The sequence below is a fragment of the Mercenaria mercenaria genome, chromosome 4, assembly GCF_021730395.1.
Source record: "Mercenaria mercenaria strain notata chromosome 4, MADL_Memer_1, whole genome shotgun sequence".
In the NCBI taxonomy this organism is placed as follows: domain Eukaryota; kingdom Metazoa; phylum Mollusca; class Bivalvia; order Venerida; family Veneridae; genus Mercenaria; species Mercenaria mercenaria.
The window spans coordinates 33740825-33756764 of NC_069364.1; the positions used below are offsets into that span (position 1 = coordinate 33740825).

Sequence of the window (15940 nt, forward strand, 5' to 3'; positions counted from 1 at the left end):
GACTTAGAAATTAGTACAATTTGCATACAAGTCACAGCGGTCTCGCTAGGATTTTCAAAGTAGGAGTCCTGGACTCCCTTCCTGGAAAAAGTTGGAGTCCATGTATGAAAAATTGGAGTCCTATATTTTTGCCAGTCGCTAGATTTAAGTCGTAGCCTTCTGAAGTGCTTCCTTTCGCCAAGGCTGTAGTTTATAAATCTTACATCAGTCTCAGTATGGTCTTAAATGTGATGCATACATGATAGATTAAAGCCAGATTCCAAAGTGATGAATCAGTAGCTGCACATTTCAGACTGGGTCTCAGAAAAGTTTTATAATTTAAAGATCTTGGCAGGACGAGACCTTGGGTGGATGTTCATCTTTAATTTCTTTACAGAGATTTTTTTTTCAGACTGCTGTAAATCTAAATGTCATAATAGGCCTACTTTTATTTTCACTTTTTAGCTTGACTATTCAAAGAACATCGTCGTCAGCGTCAGCATCCTGATTTGGTTAAGTTTTTATATATAAGCTGGTATCTCAGTAATCACATGTGGGAATGGATTGAAACTTCACACACTTCTTTACTGTGATAAACTGACTTACTTTGCACAGGTTCTATACCTCTTATTTGCTTATTTACAAAATTATGCCCTTTTTTCAACTTGGTTAAGGTTTTGTATGTAAGCAGGTATGTTAGTACTCACTAATGGGAATGGATTGAAACTTCACACACTTGTTCAGTGTCATGATCTGACATGCACTAAGCAGGTCCCATAACTCTACTTTGTTTTGTTTTTTCAAAATGATGCCCCTTTTTCCACTTGGCAGTTTTTGGTTAAGTTTTTGTATGTATTCTGGTATCTCAGTATCAACTAATGGAAATGGATTTAAACTTCACACACTTGTTAACTGTCATGATCTGACATGCACTGTGCAGGTCTCATAACTCTACTTAGCATTGTTTCAAAATTATGCCCCTTTTTCGACTTAGCAGTTTTTGGATAAGTTTTTAGCTCACCAGAGCCAAAGACTCAGGGTGAGCTATTCTGATCACTCACCATCCGGCGTCCGACCGTAAACTTTTACTTTAAACGACATCTCCTCATAAACCGCTAGGCCAGTTTCATCCAAACTTCACAGGAATGTTCCTTGGGTGAAGCTCTACAAAAATTGTTCAAAGAATTGAATTCCATGCAGAACTCTGGTTGCCATGGCAACCGAAAGGAAAAACTTTAAAAATCTTCTTCTCAAAAACCAGAAGCCCTAGAGCTTAGATATTTGGTGTGAAGCATTGCCTAGTAGACCTCTACCAAATTTATTCAAATCATGACCCCGGGGTCAAAATTGACCCCGCCCCAGGGGTCACTTGATTTTACATAGGAAAATCTTAAAAAATCTTCTTCTCAAAACCCAGAAGCCCTAGAGCTTAGATATTTGACATGTGTCATTGCCTAGTGGACCTCTACTTAAGTTGTTCAAATCATGACCCCGTGGTCAAAATTGATCCCGCCCCAGGGGTCACTTGATTTTACATAGATTTCTATAGGAAAATCTTCAATTTTTTTAAAAATACAAACCAGAAGGCCTAGAGCTTATATATTTGACATGTAGCATTGCCTAGTGGGCCTCTACAAAATTTGTTCAAATCCTGACCCCCGGGATCAAATTGACCCCGCCCCATGGGGTTACTTGATTGTACATAGAAAAATCTTCAAAATTTTCTAAAAATAAACCAGAAGGCTTAGAGCTTAGATATTTGACATGTAGCATTGCTACAAATTTGTTCAAATCATGACACCCGGGGTCAAAATTGACCCCGCTCCAGGGGTCACTTGATTTTACATAGGAAAATCTTCAAAAATTTGCTAAAAATAAACCAGAAGGCCTAGATCTTAGATATTTGATATGTAGCATTGCCTAGTAGACTTCTACAAACTTTGTTCAAATCATGACCCCCAGGGTCAAATTGACCCCGCCCCATGGGGTTACTTGATTGTACATAGAAAAATCTTCAAAATTTTCTAAAAATAAACCAGAAGGCTTAGAGCTTAGATATTTGACATGTAGCATTGCCTAGTGGACCTCTACAAAATTTATTCAAACTTGATCGCCCCAGGGTCAAATTGACCCAGCCCCAGGGGTTACTTGATTGTACATAGGACAAACTTCATAAATTTTCTAAAAATAAACCAGAAGGCCTTGATCTTAGATATTTTCTACAAACTTAGTTAAAATCATGACCCCCAGGGTAAAATTGGCCGCGCCCCAGGGGTTACTTGATTGTACATAGAAAAATCTTCAAAATTTTCTAAAAATAAACCAGAAGGCCTAGAGCTTAGATATTTGACATGAAGCATTGCCTAGTAGACCTCTACAATATTTCTTCAAATCATGACCCCCGCCCCAGGGGTCACTTGATTTTACATAGGAAAATCTTCAAAATTTTTCTAAAAATAAACCAGAAGGCCTAGAGCTTAGATATTTGACATGTAGCATTGCCTAGTGGACCTCTACAAAATTTGTTCAAATCATGACCCCTGGGGTCAAAATTGACCCCGACCCAGGGGTCACTTGATTTTACATAGGAAAATCTTCAAAAATTTTCTAAAAATAAACCAGAAGGCCTAGATCTTAGATATTTGACATGTTTCCTTGCCTAATGGACTTCTACAAAATTTGTTCAAATCATGACCCCCGGGTTTAAATTGACTCCGCCCCATGGGGTTACTTGATTGTACATAGAAAAATCTTCAAAATTTTCTAAAAATAAACCAGAAGGCCTAGAGCTTAGATATTTGACATGAAGCATTGCCTAGTGGACCTCTACAAAATTTGTTCAAATCTTGACCCCCAGGGTCAAATTGACCCAGCCCCAGGGGTTACTTGATTGTACATAGGGAAATCTTCATAAATTTGCTAAAAATAAACCAGAAGGCCTAGATCTTAGATATTTGATATGTAACATTGCCTAGTAGACTTGTACAAACTTTGTTCAAATCATGACCCCCGGGGTAAAATTGGCCTTGCCCCAGGGGTTACTTGATTGTATATCGGAAAATCTTCCAAAAAATTTCTAAAAATCATCAGTTTGACATTTGAAACATGTAACTCATATTACTCAGGTGAGCGATCCAGGGTCATCACGACCCTCTTGTATGTAAGCTGGTATCTCAGTATCCACTAATGTGAAAGGATTGAAACTTCACACACTTGTTAACTGTCTTGATATGACATGCAGTGCAAAGGTTCAATAACTCTACTTTGCATTCTTACAAAATTATGCCCCTTTTTCAACTTTAAGTTAGCAGTTTTTGGTTAAATTCTTGTATGTCAGCTGGTATCTCAGTACCCACTAATGGGAATGGATTGAAACTTCGCACACTTGTCAGCTGTCATGAGCTGATAAGCACTGTGCAGGTTCCATAACCCTGTTTTGCATTTTTACAAAATTATGCCCCTTTTTCGGCTTTTGTATTCATTCAATTGACAAGGCTGTTGAATAGTCGAGCATTGCTGTCCTGCAACAGCTGTTGTTAATTTCAGTTTATCGTGTTTATTGCTCCCAAGAAACAACTAATTAAAAACTCTTGCCTTATAAAATTCCATTTATATAACTGTATTCATGGTAAAAGATGAAGGAATAACATTTCAAAACAAAGTCTATTTTATTCAAGTGAAAAAACCCACTCATTATCATAATCATCAATGACATCATCTACATATATGCATGTTTGCAACATACTTTTAAAACATCATACCAAAGAGCTATAAATATATAAATGTATTTTATACTTCTTTGATCATACCAATTGCTTATTTAAACCAGCGTGAAAGCATCACCAGGGTCACTTTCAGTATGTAGATTCAACACGATTGCATTTTTAGCTCACCTGAGCCAAAGGCTCATGGTGAGCTTTTGTGATCGCTTAATGTCCTAGGCCTTTGATTTTTGTGCCCCCCCCCCCCCCATTAGTGGTGGGGGCATATACATATATACATTTGGTCTTGTCTGTGCATCCGTCCGTCCGTCCGTGCGTCCCTCAGTCCGAAGTTCGTGACGCGCCTAGCTTGAAAAGTATTAGATATAGATTCATGAAACCTTGCATGAGTCTTAATCATGATATGAACTTGCGCACCTCCTATTTTTCCATCTGGCTCTGCCCCCTATTTTCAGAGTTATGGCCCCTGAAATAGTCAAAAATGCACATTTTCACCTTGTGACATGCCTAGCTCAAAAAGTATTTGATATAGTTTCATGAAACCTTGCATGAGTCTTAATCATGATATGAACTTGGGCATCTCCTATTTTTCATCTGGCTCCACCCCTATTTTCAGAGTTATGGACCCTGAAATAGTCAAAAATGCACATTTTCACCTTGTGACATGCCTAGCTCAAAAGGTATTTGATATAGATTCATGAAACCTTGCATGCGTCTTAATCATGATATGAACTTGCACACCTCCTATTTTTCCATCTGGCTCTGCCCCCTATTTTCAGAGTTATGGCCCCTGAAATTGTCAAAAATGCACATTTTCACCTTGTGACATGCCTAGCTCAAAAAATATTTGATATAGATTCATGAAACCTTGCATGAGTCTTAATCATGATATGAACTTGCGCATCTCCTATTTTTCATCTGGCTCCACCCCTATTTTCAGAGTTATGGCCCCTGAAATAGTCAAAAATGCACATTTTCACCTTGTGACATGCCTAGCTCAAAAAATATTTGATATAGATTCATGAAACCTTGCATGAGTCTTAATCATGATATGAACTTGCGCACCTCCTATTTTTCCATCTGGCTCTGCCCCCTATTTTCAGAGTTATGGCCCCTGAAATAGTCAAAAATGCACATTTTCACCTTGTGACACGCCTAGCTCAAAAAATATTTGATATAGATTCATGAAACCTTGCATGAGTCTTAATCATGATATGAACTTGCGCATCTCCTATTTTTCATCTGGCTTCACCCCTATTTTCAGAGTTACGGCCCCTGAAATAGTCAAAAATGCACATTTTCACCTTGTGACATGCCTAGCTCAAAAGGTATTTGATATAGATTTATGAAACCTTGCATGAGTCTTAATCATGATATGAACTTGCGCATCTCCTATTTTTCGTCTGGCTCCACCCCTATTTTCAGAGTTACGGCCCCTGAATTAGTCAAAAATGCACATTTTCACCTTGTGACATGCCTAGCTCAAAAGGTATTTGATATAGATTTATGAAACCTTGCATGAGTCTTAATCATGATATGAACTTGTGCACCTCCTACTTTTCATTTCGGTCCGCCCCCCTATTTTTAGAGTTATGGACCCTGAAATAGTCAAAAATGCACATTTTCACCTTGTGACATGCCTAGCTCAAAAAGTATTTGATATAGATTCATGAAACCTTGCATGCGTCTTAATCATGATATGAACTTGCGCACCTCCTATTTTTCCATCTGGCTCTGCCCCCTATTTTCAGAGTTATGGCCCCTGAAATAGTCAAAAATGCACATTTTCACCTTGTGACATGCCTAGCTCAAAAAGTATTTGATATAGATTCATGAAACCTTGCATGAGTCTTAATCATGATATGAACTTGCGCATCTCCTATTTTTCATCTGGCTCCACCCCTATTTTCAGAGTTATGGCCCTGAAATAGTCAAAAATGCACATTTTCACCTTGTGACATGCCTAGCTCAAAAAGTATTGATATAGATTCATGAAACCTTGCATGAGTCTTAATCATGATATGAACTTGTCGCACCTCCTATTTTTCCATCTGTCCTGCCCCCTATTTTCAGAGTTATGGCCCCTGAAATAGTCAAAAATGCACATTTTCACCTTGTGACACGCCTAGCTCAAAAAGTATTTGATATAGATTCATGAAACCTTGCATGAGTCTTTATCATGATATAAACTTGCACGCATCCTAATTTTTTGCTGGCTCCACCCCTATTTTCAGAGTTGCGGCCCCTGAAATAGTCAAAAATGCACATTTTCACCTTGTGACATGCCTAGCTCAAAAGGTATTTGATATAGATTTATGAAACCTTGCATGAGTCTTAATCATGATATGAACTTGCGCACCTCCTACTTTTCATTTCGGTCCGCCCCCCTATTTTTAGAGTTATGGCCCCTGAAATAGTCAAAAATGCACATTTTCACCTTGTGACACACCTAGCTCAAAAAGTATTTAATATAAATGGTTGAAAATTGCATAAGTCTTTATCATGATATAAACTTGCACACCTCTAATTTTTTGGCTGGCTCCACCCCCTATTTTTAAAGTTATGGCCCCTGAAATAGTAAAAAAATGCATTTCGCCTAATTATGTACCTAGCTCAAAAAGTATTTTATGTAAATTCAGGAAACCTTGCTGGAGTCTTTATTGTGATGTGACCTTACACACTTGGCATTCTTTTTGAGAATCTTTGCTCTTATTACAGAGTTATGGCCCTTGAAATAGCCAAAATAGTGGATTTTTTGTTTGTGATGCTCATACCTCAAAAAGTATAGGGCCTAGAATAATAAATCCTTTTCATAAAACATTTGTTGAGGCTATACCCCATTAAGACTGCAAACATTTGAATTATTGCCCCTTATTTGTGACAAATGTACCAGTGGGGGGCACACCCTGTGTCCTACAGACACATTCTAGTTTGTTTGTAGCATTGCCTTGTGGTCCTCTACCAAAATTGTGGCGGTCTCAAGTTTTACATAGACTTATATAGGAAAAAATCTTTAAAAATCTTCTTGCCTGAAAATGCAAGGCCTAGGCTTTTGGTATTAAGTATGTTGCCTTTCCTAGAGTTTCGCAACTAAATTTGTTCAAATTATGTCCCTAGGGTGAAAAGAGGCCCTGCCCTGTGGGTACCAAGTTTAACATAGACTTAAATAGGAAAAAAATAAAGATCGTCTTGTCTGAAAGTTCAAAGCCTAGGCCATTGATATTTGGTATGTAGCATTGCCTGGTGGATCTCTAACAAGTTTGTTCAAATTATGCCCCTAGGGTGAAAAGAGGCCCCACCCTGGGGGTCACTTGTTATAATTATGAGTTGTATAGGAAAAAATACTTAAAAAATTATCATATTTCCTAGACTGTTTAATTATAACTACTTGATGACCCCAAGCGATTAGGGATCACTTCGACTGTGATTTTGACCTACTGACCTACTTTATTGTTTTTCAAGATACAGCCTTGAAATTTGGATGACATGTACAGTTTTGCACACCGATCTTAAAACTGACTTTCAGTTACCATGAATGTGACCTACTGATCTACCTTCTGAATATTTTAGCATCAGGTTGCCATTTGAAACATATGGCTCATATTACTCAGGTGAGCGATCCAGGGTCATCATGACCCTCTTGTTTTAATGTTACTGCGACATAATCACATTAGAATGGCCAAACTTTGTACTGATTTGAATAATATTCCCAAAATTTCATACTTAAATTGACCAAACGATGTCGGCGTTTGAAATATATTTTGTATCGCATCCATTGTGGAAACATAGCAAGATTAATTTGGGAACGGCTGCGAATAACATCACAATTAAGTTCAGTTACACTGCCCTTTTCAGTCATTATTTAATCATCATTTAATCCAATTATCTAAATTTGCGGCGAGTGCAAAAAGCATAGTTGAGCCATCTGTTATGAAAATTAATTGGCCAACACATAAGTATCACATAAATAAAGGCATGTTTGTCACGTGTTGATTAAATCTATTACGTAAACAGTGCTACCTTAATCGACCATGCGATTATTGGAAAACAATGATCTCTGATTGGCCGAGAGCGCAAAGCAACCACCGCAAACTCCACCTTTGATTGACAAGTGGTTGTTTTGTGTACTCAGTAAGCTGTGCGTCCAACAGCTTTTTATGCGTCCCGTGGACTCACGGTTGCAATATTTAGGCGTCCTTTCCCAAAAAGTATGCATACAAATAAGCAGAATTAAGTGTTCCATAGAACCCTGAAGTCAGCGTTCTATCAAAACTATTTAACAGACAGCTCTTGTTTAAGATATAACCTTTAAATTTGGATACAGTTTTGCACACCGATCTTAAAACTGACTTTCAGTGACCATTAATGTGACCTACTTTCTTAATATTTTAGCATCAGTTTTACATTTTAAACATGTAGCTCATATTACTCTGGTGAGCGATCCAGGGTCGTCATGACCCTCTTATATGCCTTTTCTCTCTATTGTAACTAAAGTTCAATGAAAGCTTAATATGAAGGCCTACTTGCTCAATGTTACATGGCATTGCAATATTACAATGTTATTTGGCATAGAGTTCAGGTCTAGATTCTAGATTAAACACTTGAAAGAATACATTATTGTACCCCCTGACAACAAAGTTGTAAGGGGGGGTATACTGGTTTCAGGTTGTCTGTCTGTCTGTCTGTCCGTCCATCCGTCTGTCCGTCTGTCTGTAGACACAATCTTGTGCGCACCATCTCCTCATCCCCTTGACACAATTTAATGAAACTTCGCACAAGTGATCAGTAACAACAGTAGTTGTGCATGGGGCATGTTAGGTTCTTTCAGAAAAAAAATTGCAGAGTTACGGGACTTTGTTTTTTGTTACTATACTGTATACATAGACTCAATCTTGTGTGCACCATCTCTCCTCATCCCCTTGACACAATTTAATGAAACTTCACACAAGTGATCAGTAACAACAGTAGTTGTGCATGGGGCATGTTAGGTTCTTTCAACAACAAAAATTGCAGAGTTATGGGACTTTGTTTCTTGTAAACATACTATGTACATACAGTCTGCATATGCAATCTTGTGCATGCCTAATCTTCCAAACCCTTGCACACAATTTATTGAAACTTCACACAAGTGATCAGTACCAACCCTAGTTGTGCATGGTGCATGTTACATTCTTTTAGATAAATATTCTGCATAGTTATGGGACTTTGTTTTTTGTTACTATACTGTATACATACAGTCTATATACATACAGTCCGCATAATTATGCAATCTTGTGTGCGTCAAATTGCAATGTACTGTGTCAGTGCATGCGGGGGTACATTCATCACCTTTAGTGATAGCTCTAGTTATATCTAGTTCAAAGAAATTCATGTTTGGTTTTCTGCATGGGACATGGTTAGGTCATCGGAAACTGCCATCTCAGTAGAAAAATCTGATAAAAATTTGTTTTAAAACAAATTAAATAAGTAACTTTTACAGCTGATTATAGGATGTGTTAAAATTATAAGTAACCTTATAGGGAGTACACGCTGGATGTGTACAGATTGTCTTCAATGGTGACAGAACATGATGCCAGGAAAGCAGGAGCAGAAGTTGTCAAACAAGTGGACCATCCTTTACTGAGTGGATTGCTTTACCCAGGTTTACAGGTAAAACATCACCTACTGTAAAAGCACATACTTTCCCTGATTTTCGCAAATTTGAAATATTGAATATGTTCACAAGGTTTTATATTAGCAAAATTGTGAAAAAAGTTTATCTGCTTGTTTTGGCATGGTTAACATATACTTACACAGGGAAAACTTTGAAAATCTTCTTGTGCGAAACCACAAGGCGTAGAGCCTCAATATTTGGCATGTGATATCATCTAATGATCCTCTATAAAGATTGTTCAAATTATGCCCCTGGGATGAAAAGAGGTCCAGCCCCAGGGGTCCCAAGTTTCACATAGATTTATATAGGAAAAATCTTAAAAAAATCTTCTTGTCCGAAACCATAAGACTAGGTCTTTGATATTTGGTATTTAGCATTGCCTTGAGGTCCTCTACCAAAATTGTTCAAATTATGCCCCTGTGGTGAAAAGAGGCCATGCCCCAGGGATCCCAAGTTTTACGTAGACTTGTATAGGAAAAAACTTTAAAAATCTTGTCTGAAACCACAAGACCTAGGTATTTGATGTTTGGTATGTAGCATTGTCTTGTGGTCTTCTTTCAAGATTGTTCAAATTATGCCCCTGGGGTGAAAAGGGGTCCTGCCCCGGGGGTTCCAAGTTTTACATAGACTTCTATAGGAAAATATTTTTAAAATCTTCTTGTCTGAAACTGCAAGGCCTAGGCTTTTGATATTTGGTAAATTGCATTGCCTAGTGGTCCACTACCAAGATTATTCAAATTATGCCCCTGGGGTGAAAAGAGGCCCCGCCCGAGGGTCACATAATTTTTAGCTCACCTGAGCACAAAGTGCTCATGGTGAGGTATTGTGATCACGCTGTGTCAGGCGTCCGTCGTGCATGGCAGCGTCCGTCCGTCAAGTCGTCAACAGTTTTGTTTAAACGATATTTCCTCCAAAACCACTGAATGGATTTTAATTAAACTTGGCATGGATGTTACGAACAGTTCCTTGGATGGTCCTCTACCAAAGTTGTTCAAATGGTTCCACTTGGTTGCACATAGGGGCCGCCAGAGCTAAAAATAAAAAAATCATCAAACGACATCTCCTGAACCGATGGTCCGATTTTGAAATAATTTCACACAAATGGTCCTTATGTCACCCTCTACCAAGATTGTTCAAATTATATTGATTTGTCTAAAAACATGGCCGCCAGAGGGCATGGTCACTTTTCCCTATATGTATATAGGGGAAACTTTAAAATTCTTTTTGTGTGAAACTGCTGGCCCGAATTTATAATAATTTTACACAGATGGTCCTTGTGTGACCTTCTACCAAGATAGTTCAAATTATTTTGATTTGTCAAAAAACATGGCCGCTAGAGGGTGGTCACTTTTCCCTATATGTATATAGTAGAAACTTTAAAAATCTTCTTGTTTGAAACTACTGGCCTGATTTTAGAATAATTTTACACAAGTGGTCCTTGTGTGAATCTCTACCAAGATTGTTCAAATTATTTTGATTTGTCAAAAAACATGGCTGCCAGAGGGCGTGGTCACTTTTCCCTATATGTATATAGTGGAAACTTTAAAAATCTTCTTGTGTGAAACTGCTGGCCCGATTTTAGAATAATTTTACACAAATAGTCCTTATGTCACCCTCTACCAAGATTGTTCAAATTATTTTGATTTATCAAAAAACATGGCAGCCAGGGGGTGTAGTCACTTTTCCCTATATGTATAAAATGGAAACTTTAAAAATCTTCTTGATTAAAAACTGCAAGCCCGATTTTAAAATAATTTTACAGAAATTGTTCTTGTGTGACCCTCTACCAAGATCATTCAAATTATTCCGATTCGTCTAAAAACATGGCTGCCAGGGGGTGTGGTCACTTTTCCCTTTATGTATACCATACTTGTCCAAATTATTGCCCTGAGGTCAAAAGCTTACTATAGGCTTTTATATTAGAAACTTTGAAAATCTTCCCTGAATCAATAATATCTAGAGCCTTGATATTTAGCGTGTGATATCAGATTTGTAATGTCTACCGTAATTGTTCAAATTATTGCCCTAGGTTCAAAAGTGTGTGTGACATGTATGTAATATAGGTTAACATAGAAGAAACCTAACTCTGTACTTATACAAGCACACTTGAAACCTTGTACACAGGTGAGCGCTTTAGGGTAAATGACCCTCTTGTTGTATGAGTTATATAGGAAAAAATACTTCAAAAATTATCTGATCATATTTCCTAGACTGTTTAATTATAATTACCTGATGAACCCAAGTAATTAGGGGTCATTTGACTGTGACCTTGGCCTACTGACCTACTTTCTTGTTCCTTAAGATACAGCCTTGAAATTGAATGACATTTACAGTTTTGCACAGGGATCTTAAAACTGACTTTCAGTGACCATGAATGTGACCTACTGACCTACTTTCTTAATATTTTAGCATCAGTTTTACATTTGAAACATGTAGCTCCTATTACTCAGGTGAGCAATCCAGGGTCATCAAGACCCTCTTGTTAATAAATCGGGTATATATAAAAGTTATGCATCATTAAGGGTTACTTACCTTTAGACTGTTTACCGTAAAGATCGATTGCCATTGATGTATCGGTGATTTCACCTCTAATTACCTGAAAAACCTTTATGACTATATTCCTGTAACAAACACAGCTTTACATGTAATCTATATCCAGGGGCTAGGGTTGCATTGTTTGTTCAATTAAAAACAGTGCAAACATAAAAGTTATATCATTCTAAATAAAAAAGTTACATGGTTAGTTCTGTTCCTCTGCAAATTATGCTATCTTATAGTTATTACAGAAACAGTAAATATAGCCAATTTTTAGCTCACCTGTCACGAAGTGACAAGGAGCTTTTGTGATCGCCCTTCGTCCTTCGCCTTCCGTTCACAATTTCTTGTGAACACAATAGAGACCACATTTTGCAATTGATTTTAATCAAACTTGCACACAACTTATATTGGCATAATATCTTGGTTCCTTTTGGAAAACTGGCCAGATTCAATCATGGGTTCCAGAGTTATGGACCCTTAAAGGGCCAAAATTTGCCATTTTGGCTTGTGAACACAGTAGAGACCACATTTTGCAATAGTTTTTAGCAAACTTGCACACAACTTGTATTGACATAATATCTCGGTTCTTTTGGAAAACTGGCCAGATCCCATCATGGGTTTCAGAGTTATGGCCCCTTGAAAGGCCAAAATTTGCTATTTTCGCTTGTGAACACGATAGAGATCACATTTTACAATCAATTTTAAGAGATTTAGAAACTTCATTTATGGTTTGATTTGATACAATCTTGCAAAATATCTTTAACAACAATAGATCTTGGATTCCATGATGAATCCGTCAGATCCAGTCATAGCTTCTGGAGTTACGGCCCCTAAAAGTGCTGAAATTTGTTAATGTTTACCTTGTGAACACGATAGAAGTGACATTTTACATTCGATTTTAACCACACTTACAAACAAATTAAGCCACAGTAAGATCTTGGTTCCTTTTGAAAACCGGCTAGATTCCATCATGTGTTCTAGAGTTACTGCCCCTGAAAAGTGCAAAATTTTCCATTTTGGCCCTTTCGGCCTTATAGAGGTTTAATTTATGCTTTGATTTGCTACAAATTTCCACAGAATGTTTATCTTGATGATCTCTAGGCCAAGTTAAAAACTGGGTCGTGGGGTCAAAAACTAAGTCACATCAGTGGAAAAGCTTGTGAACACTCTAGAGGCCACAGTTGTGACCCAATATTTAGGAAAGTTAATCAGAAAGTTTGGCTTGATGATTTCTAGGTCAAGTTTCAATCTGGGTCATGTGAGGTCAAAAACTAGGTCACCCGGTCAAATCAAAGGAAAAGCTTGTGAACACCTTAGAGGCCATATTTGTGACTCAATTTTTATGAAACTGGGTCAGAATGTTTGTCTTAATCATTTCTAGGTCAAGTTTGAATCTGGGTCTTTCAACAGTCTAGAGACCACATTTAAGTTTGAAACTCATGGGAATTAGTCAGAATGTTTGTTTTGATAATCTATAGGTCAAGTTCGAATCTGGGTTATGTGGGGTCAAAAACTAGGTCACCGGTCAAATCAAAGGAAAATCTTGTGAACACTCTAGAGGCCACAGTTGTAACAAAATCTTTTTGAAATTTAGTCAGAATGTTTTCTTGATGATCTTAAGGTCAAATTCAACTCTTGGTCATGTGGTGTCCAAAACTAGGTCAGTAGGCCAGATCAACTCTGGTGAGCGATGTATAGGGCCATTATGGCCCTCTTGTTTATATTTCTTTCATCAAAATACTATTAAATTTATATGAAATTAATTTTGTTTAAAAGAATAATAAACCACTTGATCTTTTACGAAACGTAACAACCGCCTCGGTAGCCTAGTGGTAGAGCGTCCGCTTCGAGTGCGGGAGGTCATGGGTTCGATCCCCGGCCGGGTCATACCAAAGACGTAAAAAATGGTACTAGCAGCTTCCTCGCTTGGCGCTCAGCATTAAGGGGATAGTGCTAGGACTGGTCAGCCCGGTGTCAGTATAATGTGACTGGGTGGGGTATCATGCCACGTGTCTACGGCGTGATATTCCAGTGAGGCAGCACTATAAAGTTGGGCATTGTGCTCACTGCTACAAGTAGACACCGTCGTTTATATGACTGAAAAATTGTTGAAAAAGACGTTAAACCCGAACACACACACACACACACACGAAAAGTAACAGCAATCTTATCATGCTGTGTGTCTGTCGTTCGTCATGCGTGGGTGCATCGACAATTTCTTTAAGTGACATCCCCAAAATCACTGAATGGATTTTGATGAAACTTTACAAAAAGGATTTCTTGGTGGCCCTCTTTCAAAATTATGTCTCCCCCCCCGGGGGGGGGGGAGACATATTGTTTTTGCCCTGTCTGTCTGTCCATATGTCACACTTCATTTCAGATCAATAACTGGAGAACCATTTGACCTAGAACCTTCAGACTTCATAGGATGGTAGGGCTGCTGAAGTAGACGACCCCTATTGTTTTGGGGGTCATTCCATCAAAGGTCACAGGGGCCTGAACATTGAAAACAATTTCCGATCAATAACTTGAGAACCACTTGACCCAGAATGTTGAAACTTCATAGGATGATTGGTCATGCAGGGTAAATGACCCCTATTGATTTTTGGTTCACTCGGTCAAAGGTCAAGGTCACAGGGGCCTGAACATTGAAAACCATTTCCGATCAATATCTTAAGAACCACTTGACCCAGAATGTTATAACTTCATAGGATGATTGGTCATGCAAAGGAGATGGCCCCTATTGATTTTGGGGTCACTCTATTTAAGGTCAAGGTCACAGGGGCTTGAACATGGATAACTGTTTCCGGTCAGTAACTTGAGAACCACTTAACCTAGAATGTTGAAACTTCATAGGATGATTGGTCATGCAGAGCAGATGACCACTATCGATTTTTGGATCACTCTATTAAAGGTCAAGGTCACAGTGGCCTGAACAGGGAAAACCATTTCTGGTCAGTAACTTGAGAACCACTTGACCCAGAATGTTGAAACTTCATAGGATGATTGGAAATGCAGACAAGATGACCCCTATTGATTTTGGGGTCACTCTGTTAAAGGTCAAGGTCATAGGGGCCTGAACATGGAAAACCATTTCCGATCAATAACTTGAGAACCACTTGACCCAGAATGTTGAAACTTCATAGGATGATTGAACATGCAGAGTAGATGACCCCTATTGATTTTTGGGTCACTTTATTAAAGGTCACAGGGGCCTGAACATGGAAAACCGTTTCTGGTCAGTAACTTGAGAACCACTTGACCCAGAATGTTGAAACTTCATAGGATGATTGGACATGCAGACAAGATGACACCTATTGATTTTGGGGTCACTGTGTTAAAGGTCAAGGTCATAGGGGCCTGAACATGGAAAACCATTTCCGATCAATAACTTGAGAACCACTTGACCCAGAATGTTGAAACTTCATAGGATGATTGAACATGCAGAGTAGATGACCCCTATTGATTTTTGGGTCACTCTATTAAAGGTCAAGGTCACAGAGGCCTGGTCATGTAAAATCTTTTCCGGACAGTAACTGGAGAACCACTTGACTCAGAATATTGAAACTTAATATGGTGATTGGACATACAGAGTAGATGACCTCTATTGATTTTTGGGTCAGTCTATTAAAGGTCAAGGTTACAGCGGATATAAAATGGAAATCCATTTCTGGTCAATAACTTGAGAACACTTTGACCTAGAACCTTCAAACTTCATAGGGTGATAGGACTTACAGAGTAGATGCATGGCCCGTATTGTTTTTTGGGTCACTCCATCAAAGGTCAAGGTCACAGGGGGCTGAACATAGAAAACTCTTTCCAATCAATAACTTGAGAACCACTTGACCCAGAATGTTTAAACTTAATAGGATGATTGGACATGCAGAGTAGATGACCTCTGTTGATTTTGGGGTCACTTGGTCAAAGGTAAAGGTCACAGGAGCCTGAACAATAACTTGAGAACCACTAGGACGAGAATGTTGAAACTTAGTGGGATGACTGGACATGCCAAGTGGATGATCCCTATTGCAGCCAACCATCAATGTCT

The 15940-nt window shown here is 38.3% G+C and overlaps 1 protein-coding gene and 1 non-coding gene across 4 annotated transcripts in view; both read left to right on the forward strand.

Annotated features, from left to right (window-relative positions):
* LOC123551427 (tyrosine--tRNA ligase, cytoplasmic-like) overlaps positions 1-15940 on the forward strand; it is a 154974-nt gene that overhangs the window by 57639 nt on the left and 81395 nt on the right. For all 3 annotated transcript variants that reach the window (XM_045340357.2, XM_045340358.2, XM_045340359.2), the window contains exon 5: positions 9221-9350. In XM_045340357.2, the coding sequence (XP_045196292.2) occupies positions 9221-9350 (130 nt within the window). The remainder of the gene's footprint in view (positions 1-9220; positions 9351-15940) is intronic.
* Positions 13708-13779, forward strand: Trnas-cga (transfer RNA serine (anticodon CGA)). Its single transcript has one exon. It is a non-coding gene; the product is annotated as a tRNA-Ser (tRNA).